Here is a 27,250-nt window from a genome sequence, read left to right as displayed (position 1 = left end):
ACTAATCTCAAACTCCCATTATTCAGAATAGGGGCTAAACCAGGGATAAGATAGTGCTTAAGGAAGCAAAGCAGGTCAGGAAGTGCTAATCCTCAGGCAAAATGCTAAATTTTTAAATTGACTTGAAGTTAAATAGATTTATGTTGACCTAACACACAAATAAAAATTTCTATTTTCTCAATGACAAGCATTCAAGTCACCAAGTTGTGTGCAGGGCATAAGTCCTCAAATATGTAGAAGTCCACTGCTACAAAAAAGAAAATAACTGTTGGGGTCTGTGGTGAGTAGGCTTAAACTCAAGGAGGATTATTTAGGACTAACAGTGTGAAAATTTTTTCCAGAAATAGATCTAGAGAAATACTGGGAAATAATAACGCCTTTGGGAGGTGGAAATTCCCATCAATGGAGGCATTAAAGAAGGACATTAGACTAATAGTGTGCCAGGAAAAGCACTGGAAAATTTGGATAAGAGTTGTCCCCTTGGACAAGGAGCCCAGTAGGGCAGTTTTCTCCTTGTCTTTTGCAATACCCCAGTATGAAGTCAACAGGTAATGAAATAATATAGGCTAAATTTAAAATTTTGGTAAGAGCTGTGCTTTCTGCACACGAACTGCACATGAGTGATGCTGAAGTGATGAAGCTTATGATTACTAAGAAGTAACAAAACATGGGGCATTCTGTGGTCACTGGTCCAAAGCAGCTCCTCCTGCTGGCATGTCTTCATGCTATCAGTTGCACCTGGTGCTTTAGGGGATGTGTCAGAAAGGACATCAGCAATGGTCACCAGTGGTCACCAGCCTCCCCAGCTGGCACAACTCTAACCAAAAGCAGGCTGGCAGCACAGCACACATGCTCTGGGATAGCTGCATGCATCCCAGTGCATGAGTGTCCTGGCTTGCTGCACCAACAGTTGTCCCAAAAGAATTATAAGAGGTCCAACAGCAGCATTTACACAAGTGCTACTTCTATGAATACTAATGATTAATAGTGTTTATCCAGCATCTTTCAATTACCACCTAATTACAGTATGATAATATGTAACACTTATCTTCAGAGTGTTTTATAGACTTCAGGTAATGAATCTTAGCACCTTTCTCAGGCACATATATATTATTATTCCAACTTTACAACTACAGCTGCAGAGAGAAAACCTGAACTGCCTGTGGTTGTGTGGGCCTATACCCATTCTCCAGCATTCAGACTACAGCTCTCCAACAAATTTATCAAATACAAAAGCTCAAACATTCACCTGCGTGCTACCTTCAAGAAAAACTAATTTAGAGAAAGAAAACTGTAAAAAGCATTTTGATAAGAACAATGTGTTCTGCTCTATTCATTCTTTTTCAAATGTTCTTTTCAAAATAGAAAGTTTTCTATTTTACCATTTTGAAATGACTTGGCCTTTCAGAAGAAACAAATGTTTTATGCTATGTGATAGGAAGTTTAAGTCATCAGAACTGGAATGAGAAGTTTTGATTTTGTAAGGAATGAAAGGTTTGAGGCCAACCAGAATATTTCTTTCCTCTGGAGTGGTGTTTGAGGGGTGTTTATGTTTATGTTTTATTTTCTTCTACTCCAGGTAGGCTGAAATAAGTTTTTAAAATTCACTATGAAATGAAGCATTTGATTCCCCCTTAATTTTCAGGGCACCAATAAGCTTCATCTGAGTCCTTAAGTGCACAGGCTCATTTGTTTTGTCTGAAAACTTGGGATGAAGTAGTTCTGTGTATAAATAACTAAATTACCCCTGCTATTCCTAGAGACAAGTTTATGTTTTGAGGTAAATGCACAACATCAATCTGATTCTCTTTTAAGTACTTCAGGAGCATAATAGTCCTGGATATGCCACTTTGAGAATGGTACTACCACAGACCGTGATGGGGACTGATTTGGTGGGAGGTCAAAGAAGGAAAACAGCTTTATCTGCAGGAGATTTCCAAATGACTTTATCTATGGGATTAGAAGTCCAAGTTAAAAATGCCTGAACAAAATTATATCTAAAATATGTTATATGACTGGGAAGCTGCTGCACATGTTAATTAGAGACCAAAGCTGCTTTCAAACAGTGCAGTATGGTGTTTTTAGTGCTAAATAGCTTTCCTTTGTTTCTTTATTTTCTGGTTGCCAAGGGGATCAGGATTATCATGTACAGTACCTTTTCTCAAATTAGCTAATCCAAATCACGTTGCTAATGTATGTCTGCTCTAAAGATTAAGACAATAGGGAAGAAATTCTTTATTCCAATCAGTATAATTTGCAAGCTGCTGGGTCATTATTTTTGTAGCTATTTCAGCTTTTCTCTGACCATTGTTCTTTCCATCACTAAAATCTGAAAATGTGTGAAATAAGATGCTCCAAATTCTTTATGCATCACTATCCTCTTCTCTTATTACCACATTCTTTTTGGTAACTGTTGCTCTACACTTTATCATGTCAAAAGCTGCATGCTTGAGTTTATGACTGCTCTCAGAAATTCTGATTTGCTCAGATATGAAGTGTTAGAAACATGCCATGACAATTTGGCTAGAAGAGGGCAGGACTGTGAGGGTTCTACTGCACCACCCTTGACAAGTCATGTGAGGGCTATCCAGGAATGGGGAAGATTGCTGAGGCTGCTAATTTCTCTAGTTTTCTCTATGATGACAAATAACTAGTCACAAAGGTAGAATGAAAAAGAAAATATAATTTACTTGTTTAGCAGTAGAAAGTTCTGGATTATCAAAATCACCAGCAAGGAAAGGAATATAACAGGTAGTCAGACCTACTGCTGTTTTCTGTTAACCATGAAAACATGCCATTTAGATGATTTTTATAAGGCTTTCAAATTCTTTAGTCTAGGCTCTGTAATTTAAGAGGAATGTATGGGTCAGCCTTGAACACTCTAGGAGATAAAATTGTGTAAAAGCCAAAACCTTAGTTGGTGGGGTCTTCCTAACTTCCTACTTCAAGGCAGAAACACTTAATCCAAGTAAAGAGACCCCCAGACTCCTTGGTGGGTGGCAGTGGGAGGTGATGGGGCTCTCACCCTGACCTTCTCAGTACCCACTTTACAAGATGGCATAAAGAGAAGCTCTCTCATAGTCTCCCACCTCCCTTTCTTCCCTGCAGTAATCCCCTGTGATAAGAGGCTTCTTGCCATATGAAGTAGCAATATTTCCTGTTGGCTGCACCATCAGTTACAGGAAGTCTTGTTACATTTTTGGAGCTCAGGATTCATTACTTTGCAGCTGTCCTCTTTTAGCTGCCTGCAATTCTTCACGCTTTCTCCAGTTTTCTAGCCTTGTGAATATTGTTGTCTCAGGGAGCAGATGGAAGCAGGACACATTAGAAGGAAAGGAGACAGAACCACAGTCCCTGAGGAGTTTTCTAACATTCAGCTAAGTTAAAGCTTTGCATTCAAATGATGCTCAGGTCATAGAGATGAGCTCAAGGTGCCCTGAGAAGCTCTCGGGCACCATGCAATGTCTGATGCAATTTTCCCTTTACCTTTATCAGCTGAGGTGTCCCAGAGCTGCTAATACACATGAGCACGGGGTGGGTCAGGTAGCCTGCTTTTGTTTCCCCTCTCTGCTGGCCCGCCCAGGCACAGGGAGGAGGTTAACACTATATACAGCACACGTGTGACTATATGTCCCTTCCACAAGCAAGGAGACTGCATGCACGCATTACTTCTGCACAAAAGACCAAACTCTGCATCAAATTCTTGATTCCTTCCAAATCTTGAATTATGAAGGAAGAAAGAAGATCAGCATTAATTCTTTGACTCTATAAACTACAATATGTTACAGCTTAGGTTAAATTGAAAACTCTTTCTCTTAGAGTTCATTGCTGCATCAGGCTCTAGAATTTGCTCCCCTAGATTTAATTTACCTTATTAGTTTGAGGTTGATTGGCCTCACCTTGATGGTCTCCTCTTTGATGGATACTTCTCAATTGCTGGCACTCTTTCATCTATGCTGTGATTACCAGTTCCTTAAAATATACAGGTTTCTTTTTTCTATTTCAACACAGGAAAAGAGGGGGAAAAAAAGAGCTCAGACGTGGAAAGAAATTATGAGCTTGTCAAACCATGCCAAATTGGATTGAATTGGTGACAAAGGATCTGAATCATGCTACTTGTTCTGAATAAGTAAATGCTTTCCTCTCCTTCCAGTCTCACAACACTCTCAAAGCAGTGGCTTTTCCTCTGAAATGCCAAAAAGCCCCAAAGCACTTCTCGAGTAACGTGAGCTGATTTGTGCGAGCATTTACCATCACCTGAACACAAGCTTGTTTGCTTAACATTTTATGCACTTTATGTCAATATTTACCCAGCCTTCCTAACGAGGGAATTGATAGTGTTCAATTTGCAAGCCCAATGCTGTGTACTAGCCATGACATTGACATTGTCTTCTCTTGTTTTAGACCTCAGAGAGAAGCAAGTTTTTTTCCATCTTCTATTTATCCATTAATGCTGGAAGTTTGATCTCCACGTTTGTAACTCCTGTATTAAGAGGTCAGTGTGGATTTAGAATAAAACAATAAATTAGCTGCCCTCTAACTACTCTGCTGTGCATAGTTAGACTCTTATGACAACAGAATGGCAGAAATGATATTATCTGTGGAGTGGTCAGTGTATTGCCTTTACACCTTGTTAATCATGCTGTAGCAGCAGAACAGATTTATGATACAGGCAGACAACTCACAGAAATTATATTCCTGGTAGTATTTCAAAGCCAGCCTGAACTACAGAATTAAAACATGAAAGGTGGAAGGACCTATATGGTCATCTGTTCCCCACTGCCAGTGAAGGACTTGGCTTCAGGTAAACTGTGGATGGGAAATGAGCTCTGCTGTCCTGTGCAGTATGAGGGTCGAAAGACTTAGCAGGGCTGGTTTTAAAGTCCTACCTTCTCTCTCCCATGGGATGCTGCTGACTTCTGGAGGGCCCTGTCCTGGCACTCAGGCTTGTCTGTGTGGGTCTGCTTGCAAGATTGCTGCCCTGAGCAACTAGCTTTGAAGACAAAGCACAGGCCTATGCCCCATTTAAGACCTACTTTATATTCCAGCCTGCTTGCAAAACCTTTTTTAGTCCCTGAGCCTTGCTGCACTTACTTCATTGTATTGTAGGGCTTTGAAGCCAAAGGGATTGGCACACTCTCAATATGGGCACAGAGGCAGAGCAGCAGGCCAGAGGTGACAGGGACAAGGTAGTCTTCACATTTAGTTGCCATTTTTAAAATTCCATTCTGTGGCTTCCAGAAAGCTCAGTTTGTTTGGAATGTCATTTTAACAGGCTCTTTTCTCATGTTTAAACCATGCACAGGGACAAAGACAAATGCTCTGTCTTTTACTTGTTTATACTCTGGTGTCTCTAGGTCAGCATTCAGTTGGGAAGTGTTTTTGCTTGAAGTGGTCAATGGGCAGATGAAAATTACGTCCCTTGGAGCATCAAATCATGTGCCAGTATAATCAAGTTGCAATATGGAACTGGAGAGGATGGGGAAAGAGTAATATTTTTGCTAAGTGTGAAATATTGGAAGTGCAAGAAATGTAGTTTGTAGTCATTTGGTACAAATATGAAGTATATACTTTTAGGTAGAGAAGTCCAACTCATTTAACATGTTAAAAGTTCAGTGTGCTCAGAGAGCCCATGCTCTTAGCTTTATTGGATTTTAGCTATTTTGCTGAAAATAAGTAAATAAATGCTATGCATGCACACAGCTGTGCACTGGGATTTTCCAACTGCAACAAACAGGAGCAGCTGAAGGCTTCATGGATTGTTCTCCTGTTAACTCTGTTGGCTTACTTTAGCCATTTAGTCATTATCCATGTAAGAAGGCAGTAATGTCTAGCCCCTGGCATTCAAACACAGAGCCCACTGCTGGTTTGCTGTTTGCAGCCAGAGCACGATGCAAGAACTGATCTGGTCCAAGAGGTGCAGGTTTCAGTGACCCAGAACTCAGATTGATGCAACCCATGCTGTAACACACCTGCTTTCCTAGTGGGTTGCTGAAAGACCTGACATTTGAAGCAGGCTGCCTCTGGTGGGATTGCTGGTGGTAAGGAAGGGAACTGGAGTTCTAGGGCTTATCCTGGGCTCCCATTTACAGAGTGCAGGCATTGGCTTCCACTTTGTCCACTGTAGGTCGCTATGAAAACAGATTCAGGTTTTTCACTCAAGACTGATGCAGCACAGTACTGATTATTTAGATCTAGTCAAATACAGAATGGCTTCAGGTTATTTTCAATGTGCTTTTTTTCCAAATTACAGTTCCTAGTACTTCTTTATACCTATATGTCTGCCCCCTCCCTTCTACCGTTTTCATCAATATCCCATTATCAGCTGCTTTTGCTGGCAGACGCTAACCCTGCTTCCAAATTGTCTTCATCAAGGGAGGACAACTGTTTCAAGGAGATTCAATTCACAGTGTCAAGCACAGCAAAGAAGATTTAAAACCAGGGGAAGTGACTGATTTAGGGAATCAAATCAAAAGCCCCAGTAACATAAGTCTAGATGTAATGAGCTGCTTTTATTTCTTTTTCAGGGGATGTGAAATGTTTTGGAGAGGATTGTTATGCACTGGCTTTTGGTGTCCCAGCGGCGCTGATGGTGTTGGCACTTGGTGAGTGGAAATAGTTGTAATAGGAGTTACCATTTTTGAGTCCAATAGATGGACAGATGAGAAAATTCACAAATTCACAAATTCTGGATGGATACTGTGATGGGAAATGTAAGGGTTCAAGGCCACCTAACAATTCCCAGTTCAGAACAGCAATAAATACCACTAGTTGATTGATGGTGGGCAGAACATGGTTTTACTGCAATCTTTTATTGTGGTACTGTAAAGGGGGTGGTCTGATGGAAGTTTCACAATATAATTGCTTTGCTCTCATGTAAAAGAAGGCACCAAAAGGATTCTCCTCATGGCTTGCAGCTTTGCCTATGAGGAGGCATGGCCTTTGAACTGCAATCTGAGGAGTCCTTAGAGATCCCCAGCTTATAGAAGAAAGGTTTAACATCCACTTCTAACTTTTCCATGGTCTTCCTGCAGCTCAGGGCCATCTTTAATGGCTCAGACTTCTGCTGCTGAATCAATGTGCTGCAGAAGAAGCTAGATGAGATGTTAGTTTGTTCTGAGCTATCTTATTTTGCTTGGCTGAAGTAATTCCCACAATTGCAGTGACAACTTATTATTATGTTGCAATAAAAAATCCTTATTATTCAAGTGTCAGGAGACAGCCAAAATCCCTGTGCTTCTTAATGCTTGCATCTTAGCCCCATTAATGCACTTGTCAAGATTTCTTCTTCAACCTTAATAAAACATTCAACAATCTCCCCATTTTTAATGTTACTCCTTGGTAGCCAGTACAGAGGACACCCCATTAGCTTTAGTTTCACATCTGCAAGCTGCTGGGAAGAGCAGTTCCCTTATTACACTGCATGTGTGAACTTTTGCCACAGCATGGGGTGACTTCTCATTCAGCTTGTTACCTTCACTGGGAGACCAAGCAGTTGTGTGATTTCACTGCAGCATCTGGGATTTTGAAAAGTCCCTCAGAGAATGTGCATGTTGCTGTCTCCACTCAAATTTCCATCAGGGAGAAGAATCAGCAAACTGAAGAAATGTTATCAGGCCACAGCTAATGTTGCAGCAATTATTTTAAAAAAAGTACATAGTCACAGGCCTGAGGTTATATTTTCCCCTGTGGCCTGTTCCTATCAGTTTAGGGCCACACTGTGTGCACACTCCATGCTATGATGAATGTTTCTAGCAGAGCAGTAGTTGGTAAAATGAACATGTAAGTATTGCAGTTTCAGTGAGGGCATTGGTGGAAATGTGTTTTAAGCTTGTGTCCTGCTGCCAGATTCCACGTCCTGCCTGGCAAAGCAGCTCTCTGTTCTTTTGTAGCATGCTAAAATGCTCTGGGAAGTGATATGTTTGAGTATGTGAGTAGCATGCAGAATGGGAGAAAATACCCTTTTGGCCCTGACTGACCCTCTCCCTGTTGATGGAAAGCAAGGATAGATTTAGAGTGAGATTTTCTGGGCTGCTAGGATTTCTGAAGGATGGTATAGATTGATACCATTTAATTCCAAATGCAGGAGCATCAGCTCCCAAAGGAGTCAATGACATCACCAAAAGGTATTTAAGCAAACCTAATGAATCATGTTTTTAAAAGCACCAGCATCTTCACAGGGAGATGCTAAAAATGATGTAGTCCAGCTACCCACTCTGGGTGATTTTGCACAAATGCAAAGTGCTACTCACCTAAACTTTCTTCAGAGGTCTCTCAAGTTCTGCAAGTTGAACCTGGATGCTAAAGGTCTTCATAGTCAGATAAAAGCAAAGGTGAGTTCCCTGCAGTGTCTCAGGCCTCTTGTGTTAGGATGGAAGTACCTGCTATTCTCCACTGCCTGTGGACTGACCCAGATAATTGGGTTAGTTTTAAAAGTTCAGGTTGTTGTTGTTGTTGTTGTTATTATTATTATTATTATTATTATTATTATTATTATTATTATATGGATTTCATGCTCAGTTTTAAGGTGCTTCTCCCTACTAATCTCTTTGGAATTCCAGTGTCCTTGAAGACTCTCATAGTACAGGAGAAATGATACACAATCAGATAACTCCATCTCTGACAGGATTTTCTGATATTCTTTGTGCTTTGAGGGAGAAAACAAAGATAAAACAGTATCTTAAATTGTATATCCCTTTGTGGAAACCATAAATGGAGGTAATTTCTGTTAATGTCTCTGTGTGAGGCAGAGATCTTTGGGCAGTTTCCATTGAAATGTGTGTGAGATGCAAGTACTCAGAGCCTGTGTTGTATCTGGATTAATCCTCACAGATTTCCAATGGATGAGGGCTGATTTCCACCATCAGGTGCAGTAATTCAATGTGGATTGTACTATAAGTTTAGTCTACAAAAAGTATAGACAAAATGAATTTTCAAAGTTTTGGTTCCCAGAGTGAATCAGATGTGGAGGTGCCTGTGGTGCCAGAGCAGATATTATGACAGTGACTTTCTAAGGATCACGCTGCCTCTTGTAGGATGTTGCATTTTCTTCCATCTATAGGCATTAAAGAACTCTTTTATATTTATTTAGTTAGAAGTGTGATCCTGTGTGCCCCAAGGGCACAGCATTTCTGTTGAATACAGGGGTGGGGAATCCTTCCCAGAAGCCAGTGCAGGATTGAGCTTCAGCTATTTGAATCCCCATTTGGATAATAATATATTTTTCAGTTGTGTTCATTGCTGGAAGTGGATTGTACAGAAAAACACCACCACAAGGAAATGTCTTGCTGGAAGTGTGCAAATGCATCGGTGTAAGTGTGTGTCATTTTCTTTTTTACACCTGAGGTTGCAGGACAATAAGGTGCAAAGGGAAAGAGGAGGTGACTTCCAGAGTTCTTCTCTATCCTGCTTTGGGATGTCTTGCTGATGAGCTGTAAGGAATAAGAAAAACATTTAGGTCCTACTTTATTCTTTCAGCATTTCAATTGTTTTCCCTTAGCTCCATGAACTGTTCAGTTGATGTCCATGTAGTAGAATCACAAGTGGCAGATGCTGGTGGAAACTGAACTGAAAGGAAAATTCAGAAACTCAGAGAGTATCAGATATTACTCCATTTTTTTTCAGATGAATAATTTTTCTGAACTTTATCAGTTCAGCAGACAGTAATAGCACACATTCATATTATGGACATTCAGCACGTTCAGTAAATGCAAGAGACACTTGCTGAAGTTGCATTAGAGCCTTATAAATTGTTTTTCATGGTGTGTGAGCTGAATATATTATGTGAAAAATACTCTCTTATTATTAGGTGGATAACGATGTTTCTATTTCAGGAAGCTGTTGCTAACAGCAGATGTTTTCTCTTTATCTAGGTCAATCCTACTGCCAAATTTACCTTGGGGAAACAGGCAGGATCTTAAAGACAGGATTTCTAAGTGAGGTCTGCCACTTTTTTTGACAGTGTGGCTCAGTGTGTTCAGTGACTAGAGCACACAGCATAAACAGGCCAGGTGCTGGACTTCAGTGACCCCTGTGGGTCTCTTCCAACTCAGGATATTCTAAGATTCAGTGATTCTATGATTCATTCCCCCATCATACTTTTAATCAACCGGTGTCATAGAAACTTCCCTGCACACAATTCATCATAAAGCATCCAATCTGAGATTTTAGAGGTCCAGCAACCCACCACCCTTAATGTTTTGCCACTACTTATATTTGGAGATGGGGAAGGTAGCCTTGAGTTGGGAATGTGACAAGGGCAGGTACAGCATGAGTGAGTTGCTCACACATTTTTCTCCCCAGTTTGCTATTAAAAACCGGCTGAAAAACCGCTCCCGTGAGATTCCAAAGAGAGATCACTGGCTGGACTGGGCTTCAGAAAAATACTCAGTAAGTGATGCTCTACCTGGTAGGTTTGGAGTGGAGAGGGGGAGATGGGCATACAGACAGGGGAGACAGTAAGAATGGTGTGGCCACACCATTTCTCACATGCATTTTCCTTTCCCTTCCCACATCTGTACTCTCCTGACCCTTAATGGACAGTTTAGGTGCTGCACTGAAATGTGGAAATGCAAACATATCCAATATCACAAGGAAGTGCAATGAAGAATTGCCATGCAGAAAGAAATAGGACTTATGCTTTGTGGCTTGAATCACCTGTTGGCTTTACATCCCTGCCTTACCTTTTTGCCTGTTCTCTTTTAGAAACAGCTGATTGGGGAGGTTAAGATGGTGACTCGTGTTCTCTTCCTCTTCATACCACTGCCAATGTTCTGGGCCCTGTTTGATCAGCAGGTACAGTACTGTGGGTACAGCTCTGCCTGCCAGCCTTGGCTGGCACCTCTGTTCTTTTCGGGTTATGCCAAAGTATCCTGGGGACACAGTGGGCCACACTCCTACCAAGTGTCCAGGGCCTTCCACCATCCCTGCTGGTCAGCCCTTCAGAGTCCTGCCAGGTGTCTGGCACAGGAGAATGAAAGGAGAGAATGTGCCCTGCCTAATGACAGGTATTACAGGGAAGGGAAGGAATAGATGGGGAAATAAGACCTCCATCACTGTCACCTTCTCTGTCCCCATGTTTTCTAGCCCCATAGAACATCTTGAAGGTTTCACCGCTGTCTGTTTTCTCTTTAGGGATCCAGGTGGACTTTGCAAGCCACAAAAATGAATGCTGATTTTGTAAGTACTTAATGTCATCAGGGCTGGTAAGACTAGTAGTAACATCCCTGCTCTTGCTTATTAACTGGAGTCTTGCAGTACTAAGAGCGTCTGCTTGGTGAATCTGGGTGAGTCTCACTTTTGGTGATTAGAAGCCAGAGGCTCTGTTAATGCAGCCACGTTCAGTCCATCACAGCTCATCTCAGCTAGAAGTGAGGGCTGGGGAGCCATCAGCAGCCTGCAAGGTCAGGGGTGCTGACCTGCTGGCTGCCAGTGGCCCTGTGACCTAGGGCAGGTAGGATTTTGAGCCTGCTGTCCCCATGGAAGACAGACAAGTCACTCAACCCTTTTAAAGTGTGACTAGAGCTGTTGTACATTTCTGCACTGAACCACTTGGTGATACATTAATGGAGTCTCTTTAAAACCAGCAGGAATCTTGTGTATAGGATAAAAATGTGATAGGGATTAATTAGCTGTGTTCCATAAAGTTCTTCAAAGGTGTGAATGGCAAATGGTGCAGGCTACAGTAGCAGATTAATGTAGGTCAGCTATCTGCCCGAAGGTGTCCCCACACTGGGCTGTTTTTCAGACATATATGTTTTAGCAGGCAATTTAGATCTTGCCTGCAGATGCTGACGTCAAAATCTAGGATTATACCTGTCCATTTTCCAGTTTAAAATTGTCTTAAAGCCACAGATTTGAGACCTTCTATGTCACTCCTGTTAAAAATTGGGCTCTCAATATGTAATAATCATTAGGCTTAATTAGTTCAAATGAGGCATGAAAAAGACTACACCTTGGGTAATATTTATCCACCTCAGAAAGACAGAACAAAGTCCATGCAGTCTATGTGATGTATATCTAAAACATTTGTTTTCTGGTGTTTTGCTCACATGCACTTAGTGATCCATTATCAGGAGAGCTAAGTATCACCAGGCGTCACTACTGGACTCTCCCAGGTGTGGAAAGATAGATTCAAGGCTTTTATTTTGTCACACCAACTTAGATAGCTCCTTGGCTTTTGTTTCAGTCTCCACTGCTCTCCCCTCATGAGCTGCCCCACCTCAAGAAGGTGAAAATTAACTGCAACATCGGAGTGATGCCAGCTTTAGGCTTGTTGGAGTTCATGTTCATAATACACTCTGACTTTCTGTTCAGTGGACAAGGGCTCAGCTAGGAAGTCTGGAGTCAAACAGGGAATGATTTAGTGTCGGATGAAGTATTTGAAGGCTCATTTCCTAATGGCACATTTCTATAGTGTGTGCAGAGTAGCATGAGGGGGTATTTGCCTGGTGTTTTTCCACTCTCCCAGGAGGCAGCTGTGGGCACAGACAGGCAGCCAGTCTAGACTCAGCTGAGGACAGAACTGGCAGACAGGAGACCCCCAACTTCCCTCCCACCCCTCCCACCCACCCCCCTTCTGCCTCCTGGCCCCCAACATTTTATTGGAAATACATTATTGCCTTCCTAATTTCTTCCCTTCTGCACCCTTCCTCCCTGTCCCCCACCCTCCCACCAAACCCCCTTCTCTCCCCATTTTCATCTTAATTTCAAATGAAAAGCATTTAATGGGGTTCAGAAAACCACCAGTCCCTCCCTGGAGACAGGTCCATCCATTCCTGTTGACCTTGCCCGTTTGTGTGAGCTGGGATAGTGATGCAAGTGTGAGGTACCTCTTATAGCCTTGAGGACTCTTGGCTCAAACCAAAAAGCTGCAGTTATCCAAAGCCTGGTAGATGCAGATGGGGAGAGGAAAGGGGTGTTTGTGCAGCCCACGGGCTCAAGGATGGTCTTTTATTATCCTTTTGGGAACTTGGCAGAAATGCCAACAGAGCTCACAGGGAAGCTCTGAGAACACTCACTTATAGGACTGGGGCTTTTCACATCCTAGAAGCAGGGAGGGAAGAAGCTCTAAGCCTGCCTCCTAGCTTGGACACTAACACCCTCATCCTTCTCCACTCAGCTGGTTCATGGCTCAGCCAGCCTGAAAGATGAGCCTCAGTACCTGTCATGAGCTGGGTCACAGCTGCCAAATATCAAGGATTGAGTGCAGCTTCCTTCTGCAAAATGATCTTATTAAACAGTGTCCTTAGACAAAAAGTGTCAAGAGCACAATATCAGCTGCTAAAGCCAACATAAAGCATTTGAGGAAACCACCTTGGCTGCAAAGGCCTCTCTGGGACTGATTACTTATTTACCATATGCACTGATACGCTATAGTGCTTATGAATCACTTGGAATATCTTTTTATTTCAGGGAATATATGTCCTTCAGCCTGACCAAATGCAGGTAAAATATATTACAGGGTAGGAAATAACCCTTAGAATGTATCTTCTTATTTTCTCTCATTTATATTTTTCTCATGGGACCAGTGGCCATTCTCTGCTCCTTTTGAAGGTAATAGCAGTGCTCCTGCTGTTTGCTGTGGTGTGGCCTCTTATTGTTCACAGGCTGTTTTGCAAGCTTGGGCTTCAGAAGATCCCGAGGATGTCCTAATGCAGAAGTTGACTCCTGCAGAGCAGTGCAGAGGTGTGGGATAATATGCCACCATAATACTTCTTGAACCAGTGCTGGCATGTGAAGAATATAACCTGTATCTCCTTTTAACAGGCTCCTGTCCTGGGATGAACATGGTTCTTGAAACATGTTTGGTTCCTCCCTTTCTGCAGGGTAGATGAAAACATGAAAGCAAGATGGTGCTATGTTGTCAGAGTTGATTACAATTCTTATGGTGACTAGCTCTGGAGAAATTCAAAGCTGTTCTGTTCCCTGAAATGTTCCTTTGGAACTGAAACAACATTTCTCCCTGCTGGTTCTTCATTGCTCTCTATTTTCTTGCTTTGCCACTTCTGGCTGGCAGACAAGCTGTGCCGCTCTCAGGAGAAATTTTGTTCCTGGGGGATTACTTGGTTGTGTTGAAGTGTGAGAAATTGCCAATCTCACAGAATAGTGCCTGTTCCTCTGGGATTTTGCTGAAGTCCCAAGATGTTTCCATTGTTGCTGATGTGTTGTAAGGTCCCACCACAGCACCAAAGGTCACCTGTCTCTATTGTCAGTGGGGTTTGTACTCTTTAAAAACATCATGTTTCAGTTCTCTCTCCAGGGAAACTGGGTCAGTGATGCTTGCTTGCCTCTTGGATGGGAGGATATGAACAAAATATATTCATGCCTGTGAAAACTAAATAGCAGAAGCTGTTAAGTGCAAACTGTGATTATATTTTAAAAGGAGGTTTTAAGTGTTTGTCCATGTCCCTTCTGTAATGGAATTATTTCTGGAGGACAGAGCTTTATGGGTTTAATTACTAAAAGATGCTTTCTAGCCACTGAACTCCCATTCTTTTGTATTGCAGTTCTTAAATCCACTTCTTATTCTTGTCTTCATCCCAATTTTTGACCTTGGGCTCTACCCCCTGATAAACATGTGCAAATTGAATTTCACGTAAGTACTTGGGGACAATGCAGATGCATCTGTGCTTTTTCTTTTGCTGTAAGTGTACAGAATAGCTTTTAAGGAAGAGAAACACAAATTTCCATTCACCTTTCCCAGTACTTGAGTATGCTTCAGTCCCAAGAGGCAGCATCACCCTCTTCCACAGAAGGAAGCAACTCATTTCCTCATGGAAATGCCAGAGGGTAAAACTCAGTGATGTTGAATTTTGCTCTGTACAGATTTTTCTAAAAGTAGATAGCCTCACTTTGAATTTGATCAACATGTTTACCACCTTGTTTCCCAGGTCATGCCTAAATAATTCTCTTCCTGAAAAGTCCCCGTGGGACCAAATTCATGGTCCCATGCTGGCTAGGATCTGAACCAGTGAGTGCATAAGGAGATTTCCATATGAGCCAAGCATTTTATCCTTAATATATGTTAGCAAAAAGTGCATTGTAATAGGAACAGACCTCAGGTTGTTTATGAGACTCACTTTATGCAATTTGTGTAAATTAACTTCAGAGTATCTGTATGCTGCCTCTGTGGACTGATGCCCTGTAGCAGTGGAAGTACATTATGTGCACTCTTGGAGTGCCTTTGTCAGTGGAATTTCAACTGAAAGGAGACAAGTTTCTATGCCCCAGCACCACTTCTGCATGTGAGCCATAGCATGGGAAAGGGTAATGAGTAGGTTGATTGGCTTAAAAAGCATGTTCCTAATCCAAACTAAAATGCTGGACAGACAAAACCACATAAAATGGGGGTGGCAGGTGCCTCAGAAGCCTTTCCTTTTACCCTGCTGGTCCTTTCCCACTGTGCTGAATTGCTGGCACCTGAAGACATATCCAAAATATTGTCCAGGCTGCAATGGTGCCCCTTTTGGAGGATATACATTAGAGGCTGTACTTCTCCCTGATACCATTGTGAGCCCATGGCCTGAACTGTGCCTTGACTTGGCAGAAAGCTTCCTGCCTGATGACCAATCACAGAGTAATTCACCCAGCAGCACAAACTCAAGCACCGACCAAGAGTGAATGCCAGGACTAAAGACCATTACTAAGAGTGGAGATTACTGAATCTAGAAACAGATTTGTCTCAAATCTCAACAACTTAATACTCAGTTTGAATCTGCTGTTCTGGATATGTATTATTCTGATTTATATCAGATTTTCTCACATAATTCTGGTAAAGTTGCACTAGCTTTGCCTTGAGTTTAGAGGAAAGCTCTTTATTTTCTAGAAATGTAAATGTATTGGCATGAGAAAAATAACCCAGAATGATGCCCCAGATGGTCAGAAACATTGATGACTACACATTTACTACACATAAACTACACATTTTTCTATTCCCATTCCCACTGCTAAATAGAATGTTACTTTTCTTTTGCCTTTCCCAAAAGGTACTTGAAGTTACATCTTTCTGTTGCTCCCTCCAACATCATGGATTAATTTAATGTCATGAGCTATTCCCACTAGAAGAGCTGGGAAAAAGATAATACGAAACTTGCAAGGAAAGAACTTATTTTCACGGCATATCAATTTTAATTGGCCTCAGGACTGGCCTCATGCAGAATAATAAAATAGTTTTAAGTTAAGAGATTGGCAATTTAAACAACCTGTCATCCTGAGTGCCACCTGTTGGACAGTTCATTACATGGCTTTGGCACATCTTTGTCGCTAAGGAATGGTATTCTATAGTTTAAATTACTTTTTTCCCCTTAATGGCACCTCTTTCATTTGCTCCATAGACCTATTAGGAAAATGGCAACAGGTATGATCCTTGCAGGGCTGGCATTTGGACTTGCAGCTGTTATAGAAGTCAAAATAAATGTAAGTAAAGCACAAGGCATTCCTCAGAAATACTTTCTTTCCATGGGATGTTATTAGTGATGTGTGGTAGATAATCCTTTAAGCCATTGTGCTCCTTGGTCAAAATTTGTAATGTTTTCTTTACAATTGAGCATACTGATCCAGTTGCTGATGATAATTCTTACCTTGTCCACTTTTCCCTCTCTTTGTCCCTATGTCTTTCTTTCTAGTCTTTGCAGTTTTGCTGTGCTGGTCATCTGTATTGGTCTATATTCTAGATTTCCATCGTCAAAGTGCTTGACAGACATCTAGTTAATGCTAGTGATTAATTTCCAAAAGGTAGTCTGTTCTCTCTCCTATTTCTTGCTGTAGCTTGCCTATACTTTTCTGTTTGGGGTCTTTTATGTGTGTATGGTGGTTTCAGGTTTGTTTGTTTTTTTTTTAATTGTTTTAAAATTTTAAAATTACTTTCCTGCTTTATGATGGGGTGGCTTTTTTACAAGTCACATTGTTTCTCTGGGGAGGCAAGTGATTGCTGACACAGGCATCAGGGCCTGCCAGGCATCCCCAGAGAGGATGGCAGCACATCTCTTATAAATTCCATGTTAGCTCCTGCAAATTTGTACTGTTTGTTTCTGGCTCTTGACCAGCATTGTGTAGACTTTGGCTGACCTTTGTCTCACAAAAGTTACTATAGGATTAATTTTTAAAGCTTCTATGTATACTTCAAACATTCTGTTAGAGTGGCTGGCTCACAGCCCTGGATTAACATCTGCTAGTTCCTCAGGTGAATCCCCTAATGAGCCTCCCACTGAAAAGAGACTGTGTGGGTTCAGGTCTTTTTTCTGATCTCTTTTTGTGAGCAAAGAAATGCTCTCATTTCCACCACTAGAATCTCTGGCCAAGCACCAAAGTTTGCTCTGGCTGTGGGTGACTCCTCTGGGCAGAGGCTCCTCCTCTGGGAGTTAGAGGCTCCCCCCTGCCTGTGCATGAAAATTTTACTCTAAAGGCCATTTTAAGATCTAAGAAAGAGAAGGATAAGATGGTCCACCTTCACTTGGCTGTGGGTAGCAGAATTTAAAAGCTACAATAATGGAATGTGCTGGATAATATTAGCAGGCCTGTTGGTCCAGAGCAGCATATGGATACAGGGAAATCAGCTCATTCTGACTTCTTTGGCAGTGTGTCTCCCCACCCAGTTAGGTTCAAAATCCCCTGCCGGCAATACCCAAATTATCAGATAAGATAGAAGAAAAATAAACAGCTCTGCAGTATTGCTGGCAGCTACTTGAAAATAAAAAGAGAAAAAAAATAGAAGTTAAAAAAAAATATTAGCTCTGCAGGTAGTACAAGGCTGACACTGATTGATGTACTCTTTCTAGGAAATGATTCCTGACAGAAGGAGATACCTCAGTGCTGGAGGCATCAGCTTACCTCTCTCAGAAAAGAAGGAATAATATCTATAAAGTCAGCTGTAGAGATAGCAAGATGTCCAGTAATGTAAAAGCACTGATTACAGACATAAAGCTGGACTGGGATTTTCATTACTACTTAACTTCTGGTCTGATTCTTTCCCTAGTCACTGACTGCAGTGGGAAATAATTATTCTGGTCACTGCTTTTGAAAGCTAAGCACAAAATTTTCCATTCTGATGTGGCAGTTGGTTAAATCCAGGCACGAGGGAGCTGTATAATGAAAGCTGTGACATTGTTCTACCTCCTCAGTAGGTGTGTAGTCTGTGCACTTAGTGGTGTGAAGAGCAATTTTTGGGAGGAATGATGGGTTGGCCATTGAGCTACTATGAGGGAACCTACCTAAAAATGATTTATGTTCAGTTTTCTCTGAGTGCAACTTTTGTAGAGGAAGGGATGGAAAAGTGTCATTACAGAGAGGAAGACTATTATGGCTAAAAATGAAGAGATATTAAAGTGCTAATAAAGCATACAGATGGCACTTAAAGCATTTTACTTTAATTAGGAAACTGATATGCCTCGACTTGTCCCTAAAGAAAGTTTAATTCGGGTCCTGAATTTGGCCAAGAACCCTGTTCAAGTGACAATCCAAGACAAGGACCTATTTCAGCAGCCTGTGGAGTCTTTTCAGGTAAGCATATATCTGGGACTGAAAGGCCTGACTTGCATGTCATTGAAGAAATGATGGAGTTTTTTTCAGGCATTTTCTAATAAAGCCCACAGATGCAAAAGCTTGTTCTGCTCCATCGCCTTAGAAGTGCATGGGAATAGCTTTACAAATGAAGCATAATATCTCTGTTACATGAAACAGAAATTGAACATTTGGAGAAGAATTTCCCTGGCAAAGGATGCACTTTACATTTACCTGTAATTAGGAATAAAGGATAACAGGATTACAGTCTCCCTTAAAGAGGGGATAGTGTTACACCTGGTAGGAAAATGCAAATCCTTTCTTATCTGAAGAAAGTGTAACCAACTTTATTTTCTTCTACAGAACCCAGCTGAGTACTCAAAATTAATATTGAATGGAGAGCAACAGAGCCTTCACTTCACCCTGCAACATCAAGGATTGACTCTTGCTTTTAACTACACTGTGAAGGAAAAATCAGTATACAGCTTAATTGTTTTTGAGGCAGAAGGAAGCCTGTCAAGCCACTTAGTGAGTGTGGGAGTGAAGTGTAAATACAGTATTAATTCAATGGCTGTGATGCTACAATGGGGTAATAGGCTCATTAATTCATTTGCTCAGTTGCAATGTCTGTCTGATTGCTCTCAGATGCTGTAAACCTCATTTCTTAGCTAGAGGCACTGGATCTGTACACATTTCTGCTGGTTGATTAATAGAGACGTTGTGGCATCTGAGAGTTTCTGGGCACACTTTATCCACCGAGTGCTGCAGTGGGAGAGCAGAGTCATGCCTGCTAGGCAGCAGAGCTGGAGAAAGCTGGGGAAACAGCCAGAGGTTTTCCCCCAAAGATGGCTCTATAAAGCAAAGATGTTAAAGAGGCTCTAGGGCTGGCCATGGAATAAAAGCATCAGAGGAATGATTCTGGTATTAGTTATTGCAAGTGTTTCGTGAAAAAGCACAGAAGGCCCATTTGTTTTGCTGAACAGAATAAATAATTAAGCTCATTTTAGGCTCTGCAGCAGAGCTGGCTGTATTTGGACTTTTGTGTATTTCTGCAACAATCAGAGAGGGGCATATGGGATGTGTAGGGCAGATTCTAATATCTTTTATGTGTAGCTGTATCCTGAGTAGCTCTCTTGAAATTCATGGTGTAATTGCACATTGTGGCAGGTGTGTAAATGCCATCAGAATCTGTTGTCATGCTAAAATACCCATTCTCTTTGCAGTTCCTCAGCCTTTTACCTTGCAGGGTAGCCACACCAAGCATTCAATATTGCATAGTAGAAACCATATACTTTCTTGAAATTAATTTAAAGAATTTGTTTTGTCATAGCATCAAGGTTCATTGCTGATGATCAAACTTTATGGTTTGGAGTCTGGAGCTCACTATCACATGAAGTTAATTTTCCCTGTGACCCTGAAAGCTGTGTGCTGTTTCCTTAAGAAATGCATACTTGTGATTTTCATACAGTCCTTAAGAAGCCAAAGCCTGCAACAGGCTTGGAGCATAGAAATCTCAGAGCTCCAGTACATCTATGCTGCCCCAGCTGTCTAGACTATGCTTAAATTAATGCCCACCCTGGCACAGGCAGGCTCTCATGTGCTGGGAAACATCTGTGCTGTTGGGTAATGCTATTGACCTGTCATTCACAGCTCTAGATAAGGGAGATGTGGAAGACAGCATGGTAAATTATACTTTTCCAGCATTACAACGCAAGAAAAGCAGTGCCAGCATCACTGCTGTGTTGCAGGGCTCACCCTCAAGTTACCTCCCTCACTGCTGGGTTTGGCCCACTCACTCAGGTGGGAGTGCTTTCCTGGAAGGATCATATCTGAAATTGGTTTATTCTCCTTTGTGGGCTGTTGAGTAGGCAGGAAATGAATTTGAGAGCTCTGGGGATCATCAGTGAAAACGAGTAATAATTTGGCTGGTCTAGCAACAAACTAGAGTATTCATCCCCATGTGTCTCCCATGGAAAAAAAATGATGTTGCCATTTATTATTTATGGCTCTGACATTTATTATTCACTGTGGCTATTTATTATTTAGGGCATATGTTATTTGTGGGTAGCATATTACTCTGAAGTACAATAGACATTAATAGATATACTGAAATTCTGGATCTTTGGTCTCAGAAACTCAGGGTTTTGCTTCCAGAAAAAAAGTATGGAGAAAGGGCCAGAAAATTTTGAGAGAGAGCCAGTTTCCAAAGTCCCTTTTGGCTTGCCTGGGTTCCATCTCTGGGCAGTGCAAATTGAAATTGCCCTGCCATCTTCAGTGGACATGGCACATCTCTGGATTTCTACCAGCCAAGAGCTTTGCTTTGTGTTCTTTTTTTGTGATAGACAACCTTAGGCCCTCACAGGGCAGGACTGTGTCTTAATTGTGTTTTTTCAGCATTGTACACCAAACAGGTTTCTCCAAATGAATGTTGATCATCTCTCTAGCTGTTGTTCTAGCTGTGGTCTCCAGGAGAGACTCTCACTCCCCAGTGTGCCCATCCAGATGGCCATTGCAGAGATCTGTTTGTGAGCACAAACAAGCATCTTGGTTTCTCCTGCTTTCTGCCTGCACATTACAACAGTTTAATCTCTTGAGTATTGAGGATCAGGGAAAGAATGAGTGATGCATGATCAACAGGATAGTAACCTAGCAGTTCCTCTCAGTTTTAGACTTCTGTGAAGTCTGTGAATATGATAAGAATCAGGGTCTGAAAGTTAGGCATTTGTAGATTATGTAGGAGTAAGGCACTCAAGTTTAATTGTAACTAGTCACTAAAAGATGCTAATGTGGATAATGCTCTCTTGCTATCTCAATATCAAGAAAAATACTTTTTTTGGAGAGTGTTGCATGCCTCAGTAGAAGGGTGACTGGCTGAAACTCAGTAGCCTTTGTTACAGAAGAGATGAGGAGAAAAGGTACGATCTCATCTTAAGCCCTTGGAGGAGATGAAATTTTGCCATTGGCTTCATTGTAACAGGGCTCCCCAGCTGTGGCCTGATGTAAAGCTTATGTGAGAGTCCAGTCGATTTCCTCAGGCTTTGCAGCACATGTGTAACTCTGCAGACACCACTATTGTCTGCCACACATTGTAAGGCAGCATTATTAAATATGTTTGATGGTTTTTTTTCTTCTCTCTTTAGATTACAGACTTGGAAGCAAAGCCAGAAAATGGTTTGGCAGCTGTTAGGTAGGAATAGCTTTTTTTTTTGAGGATTTGGCGGTGGTTGGGTGAGGGAAAGTGCTTTTGTCTAATGCATCTGTATGTAACATAGCCCAGATGTTCCTGGGTTGGAATCTAGTCCACACTTCTCATGCAAGACTTGGGTGTCAGCTGTGGAGGCTTGACAGAGTGTCACCTCCCACATATGCCATGCAGAGCTGAGAACTATTGCTGCTCACTGCCTAGGGATAGTCTGGGCTGTGATGGCAACATAAAAGAGTTCCTTCCTTGGAAAAGTGGCAAATTCATCTCACTGATGAAAGGGAGGCAGCAATTTGGATAGGAGCTGTTGCTATGTCCTTTGCAAATTGGCCAACCCATAACGTTCACCCAAACTCATGCACAAGTGTCTACTAAATTGGGTGCAGCAACAATTTTATATCCTCATAAACAATTCAGCTGGGCATTGGGCTCTGCTTAGTCCACTCTTCCTAATTTGAACTACTCCATTTAGTCCATAAACACTCCTGTTCTGGTTTGTGCTGCCTGCTGAGGTGCAGAAGACGCAAACTTGCAAAAAAAAACCAAAACCAAAAATCAAAACAAAACAAACCACCAAAACAAAAACAAACAAACAACCCCCCAAAAAAACAAACTTCCCCCCCCAAAATGGCTGTGAGGGGACAGAGTGTCAGCCTGCCACAGGAAACTGAAGTTGTGCATCCTGAAGAGCAGGTGCAAGGAGTTTTCTAGCACAATAAGATATCTTAATCAAAACTAAAACTTATAACTTATATGGAAACAGTTTGTTTAGTGTTTTTTCATAGACAAAAGACACTTTCCCTCTGGCAATTCAAAAATTGATAGTAAAATTAAACACTTTTCATTTGGCCTATGTTTTAAGATATTTTGGTTTTCAGTTCTTTAAATGGGGCTGAAATCCCTGAAGTTAGTTAAGTGCTTAACAAAAGTAAATTTTTAGTTTCTTCCTAGTGAAACTTCTTTACAAATTCTTAAATGGAAAGTCTGGGGATTTTTTCAAAATTCTCCACAAGAAAACATTTGAAAAATTCTGACTAAATCAAGTCTTCAAGGTGTTTAGTCAGTAGAAACCTTCACAAGTACAGAGCTATGAAGAGATACTGCTCTCCTAACTTGTCTATACAGACTTTCAGATAAAGGAGTTGAACATTGTTTTTAAGCTTTGTTTTGTTTGGTTGGTTTTTTGGTTTTTATTTTGTGGTGTGTTCATTTTGTTGTTATAGTTTTTTTCTAATTTCACCTTGCCCAAATCCTCTTGAAAGTCTATCTGGAATCCTGGGTATGGTACAAGGGTATGGTCTGGGTTGGAAGGGACCTTGAGATCACCTTGTACCAACACCCCTGCCATAGACAGGGACACCTCCACTAGACCAGGTTGCTCAAAGCACGATCCAACCTGGCCTTGAACATTTCCAGGGATGAGGCATGGACAACTTTGTTGGGCAACATATTCCAGTGCCTCACCACCTTCATAATGAAGAGATTCTTCCTAAGATCTAACATGATTTAACCCTACCCTCTTTCAGTTTTAAGGCATTCCCCCTTGTCCTATGGTCCATACCCTTTTAAGAAGTCCCTCTCCAGCTCTCTTGCAGGACCTCTTCAGATGCTGGAAGGTGCTCTTCAGTCTCCCTGGAGCTTTCTCTTCTCCAGGCTGAACAGCTCCAACTCTCTCACCCTGTCTTCAGAGAGGTGCCCCAGCCCTCTGGTCATCTTTATGGCCTTCTCAGAATTTGCTGCAATCTTTGTTGGTCTATGAGATTGGATTGCCTGGAGGTTCTAGACCACAAAAAGTGAGGGTCACTTTTCATAGAAAATAGAGTAAGAGGGTAAAATTACGCAACAGGGAAAATAATCTTGTATTGAAAAACTAGGCAATTAATCAGACAAATATTTTAGTAACTTGCAGAAGAGACTCTCATAAACTTATGGAATTACAGAATGCTTTGAGAGAGTATGCAAACTGCTAAAGTGTCTGCAATTATGTTTTTTCTGCCCTGTGTGACGGGTCAATAAAATATGGTTTCTTTGCAGATTCATTAATGGTTTGAGCCAAGATGTCAACCTCACCATTGATAGCAACAGGTTCATTGCTGTTCAGAAAAACTACAGTGCTTCTGAGTACTCACTTCTGGAGAGGGACATGTAAGTTTCTCTTCCTGAGCTGAAGATCCTTGCTGAGGCATTTCCTTGGGTTCTCAGTCTAAGAGCAAAACCTGCATTGCTACTGTCTTGGCATGTGGTTGTGGGGGGCAGATGTTTGTAAAAAGCAGCATTATAAACTCAGTGTAGAGCAGGTGCTCCAGGCCACTCATGTGTGTGCAGAAGTTTTTATTCACATTATGTGGGGGCCTGGAGGGAAGAGATTGGCCATTCCTGTGCCAGTGGAGTAAGGTGGGACATGGTAAAGTGTCCTTTGCCATTTAGTGCCTGCTTTATTTTGTTACTCTCTCAGGCCCAGGCTCCTGGTGTTGGGGTGCTCTCAGGGAAAGGCCACTTCATATTCCATGCTACCAAGTGTTAATATGTGGGCTGGTAACATCAAGTAGCATTACATGGCTTTGCAGACCAGGCTTGTTAGACAGGGGCTCCATATGGCCATGGTTTGGCAGCACTGGAGTTGGCTCTTGTAGGGTATTTCTAGCATTTCCAATGTTTCAAAACAAGCTTCATGGCTTTTCTCTGCATCAGCTCCATCCAAAATATTTATTGCTGCAATTTAGTAGGACGCAGCCATTGTGGCAATGCTGCTGAGCCTCTGTGCCATCTCACACATCCAAAATCAGAAGAACAAATATGAAGGCTAATTTGCTTTGTTGAAAGGAAACAAAGTTGCTTCTGGGTCCACATCTGTGATTTCTTGTTGACTACTTTTCTGGCTTACATTTCCTTAAGAAATGCAGCAAAATCTGGGAGGAAAATTGACCTAAGGGCAGAAAAATTATATCAGCGCTAAGAAAAAGCAGAAACCATTAAAAAATGTTAGCAATGACCTGGGCCATTAGGTAAATTCCAGTCAGTGTCTAAGTGTTTCTGGAAGGATAAGATAGCAAGAACTCCAGTGATTATCTGATGTAAGTGCTACATCTTTACATCTTGCATCCTCTCTGCTCCATTTCAGGGGCACGTTTGATAGCTCTGCTCTGTTTCTTTATGGAACTAACTGGGAAATACTGTCCTTCATCCTTTTATCTAGATATAATAATGGAAAATGCATAACTGAAACAGGAGAGTTCCCCCTGGAGCTGGGGCTGCTTGACTTTGGTGCCTCATACACCATTGTGATAACTAATGTAAGTGTTCCTGTGATGGTAACACACTCCTCTTCTACTCTCTGGTAGTGCTTTTGTTCCTGTGTTGGTGGCTGTCACTTGCTTTGTCCACTCTGATCCCTGGGCAGTAGCCATCTGAAGGCTGTCTGTAATCAAAGAGATAGTAAAAAGTTTTGGTATCTACATAAGCAAGGTGGGTGTGTATTTGTTCCACCTTACACTGTGATCATGTCAGATTGCATGAGTTAAAAAGAAGTAAAATCTTTTCCTTGATAGAAATCCTCCACAGAAAATCATGTGATCTGTGGTTTGTGCTGGTCTCATGCCATCCTTGAGCAGTTAACATTGACCCAGAGCACTGCAAAGCATTATTATCACCTGCCAAGAGCTGACTCTGCTTGTGGTCTTTAAAATATTGTACCTGGTGGTGCCTCACACCCAAAAAAATTGCATAAACAATCTGCTCTATCCTCACATTTAGCTTACTGAACTAAAGTCTGATCTTCCAAGATTTTCTAAATTATGCACAGGGGGAAGAGGGACAAAATCTTGGGAGGATGTTGGTGATTTTGTACATCTGTTTCATCCTCTCACTGTCTGTACAGCTAATTTGGAGCCTAGTGTAAAGTCAAGGCAAGGTTTTCTGAACAGCCTAGCCCTGATGGGGTCTGAGCACTGCTGAGTGGGTGGATTCCTTTCCCTGCCTGCCAACCTCTCAGACACACTGCTTCAACCCTGGTCCAGCTGGCTGGAGCCACGGAGATGAACGTGATCAGCTTAGTTCCCATTTTAACCTTTCCACCACAAAGGCACACAGACAAACTGGGTCTGACAGGACACACTGCTAAGCTGCCCTCTGGGACTTTGGCTGCTGTGCTGTGATGAGCAGAGCAAAGTGTTGTCAGCTACTCCCTGGCAGTAGCATCTCCCTGTTGGGCAATTAATGGGAGCTGTTCATGTCTGCAGAGTCCAAAAACATTGGGGAAAAAATATAGTCATGAAGCACCTGGCATTTTTTTTTTTCCCATTCCAGTAGCTGGAGTGGGATGTACAGCCCTGGAGGGAACAAGCAGATGCTGCCATCTGTGAGCGCAGAGATTTATGTACCTAAAACACACACACTTGAAGTGATGTTGGCCAGACCCCTCTTCCATAGCTGCAAGCCTCTTTCACCAGATGAGAAACCAGACAGAGAAGTTGCATTAAAAATATAACACTGAGAAAATTGCCCCAGAGCCTCTGGTAACAGGGCCAGCTGATGTAAATGTGTCCCATGTCACTGTGCCAAGGATTCCAGTTTGTGGTCCTAGCTGCCTAAGTCCCTGCTATAGCCCTGGCTGCTGAGAGTGGCTCTGTGCCTCAGCCCTTCTGAACCCTGTGCTAGTACTTTAATATTTTTCATCCCTTGTTTTGCCATCTCTCTCTCTGTGGTTTCTGCTGTCTGTAGAGAATTAGTTTGCTTGAGGCCAAGATCACTCTTAATTATTGCAGTGATTTGTACTGAGCCCTGCTCCTCTGCCAGGAGTGCCATATAGAAGAACCAAGAATACAATATATTAGGCTGCTAATGTAGTTGAACTGTGAAACTTAAATCATGGGGATGCTGCCTTCTACCCAGCCTTCCTCAGTGTGCACTTACATGGTGCTTGTGACATTTTTTTATGGGCTAAAGAGCAATGCACAGCCCTCCTCTCACCCCTTTTAGCCTGCTGAAATACAGTCTCTTGATTTGCCTCCCTGGCAATGATTGGTGATTAAGAACATCTCATAAACATCCCTTGTATTTTCCCAAGTACTCCCCTTAAACACAGGGCTTTCTGCCTGAAGTCATTTCAATCTAGTGTTTTCCTGGCTTCTAGTCAAATCTCTCTCAGCCTCTGAGCCTCTGTGCATCACAGGCAGTATTAATTACACCTGGGAAAAGAAACAGAAACAATTAGGAATACAGCTACCATAACTATCTGAATAGATCTAATATGGAGCAGTCTTTGCTACTTTTGCATTCCTGACCTGAATTTGTTTGGGTGTCAATGATATCATAGGGAAGTTGTACAGTGCTGATAAAATGGGAGCTGTGACCACATGGATTCAATGAGCACTTACCCTCTTATCCTTTTTTGACCCTGGGGACAGCAGCAGGTCACAGGCTCTGTCCTGGAACCTCACAGGCTTTTCCCAGCCCCGCTACAGAAGACAACTTGTTGGTTTGCAATAATTCAGGGAATTCTTGTGGTAGCTAAATGAGTTGGAATGTTTCCATCCTGCTCTTTCTGCCCTG

At 41.9% G+C, this 27,250-nt stretch overlaps 1 protein-coding gene across 4 annotated transcripts in view; it reads left to right on the top strand.

Annotated features, from left to right (window-relative positions):
- SLC15A2 (solute carrier family 15 member 2) overlaps positions 1-27,250 on the top strand; it is a 52,154-nt gene that overhangs the window by 21,317 nt on the left and 3,587 nt on the right. For all 4 annotated transcript variants that reach the window (XM_021526089.3, XM_021526092.3, XM_021526091.3 and 1 more), the window contains 14 exons: positions 4,405-4,495; positions 6,528-6,605; positions 9,229-9,311; positions 10,303-10,389; positions 10,705-10,794; positions 11,134-11,178; positions 13,414-13,446; positions 14,508-14,596; positions 16,335-16,416; positions 18,373-18,498; positions 18,862-19,026; positions 21,639-21,685; positions 23,735-23,845; positions 24,897-24,993. In XM_021526089.3, the coding sequence (XP_021381764.1) occupies positions 4,405-4,495; positions 6,528-6,605; positions 9,229-9,311; positions 10,303-10,389; positions 10,705-10,794; positions 11,134-11,178; positions 13,414-13,446; positions 14,508-14,596; positions 16,335-16,416; positions 18,373-18,498; positions 18,862-19,026; positions 21,639-21,685; positions 23,735-23,845; positions 24,897-24,993 (1,224 nt within the window). The remainder of the gene's footprint in view (positions 1-4,404; positions 4,496-6,527; positions 6,606-9,228; positions 9,312-10,302; positions 10,390-10,704; positions 10,795-11,133; positions 11,179-13,413; positions 13,447-14,507; positions 14,597-16,334; positions 16,417-18,372; positions 18,499-18,861; positions 19,027-21,638; positions 21,686-23,734; positions 23,846-24,896; positions 24,994-27,250) is intronic.

This window comes from Lonchura striata, chromosome 8 (genome assembly GCF_046129695.1).
Source record: "Lonchura striata isolate bLonStr1 chromosome 8, bLonStr1.mat, whole genome shotgun sequence".
Lineage (NCBI taxonomy): Eukaryota > Metazoa > Chordata > Aves > Passeriformes > Estrildidae > Lonchura > Lonchura striata.
The sequence above is the reverse complement of the archived record's forward strand: the minus strand, read 5'-3'. Positions and strand labels throughout refer to the sequence as shown.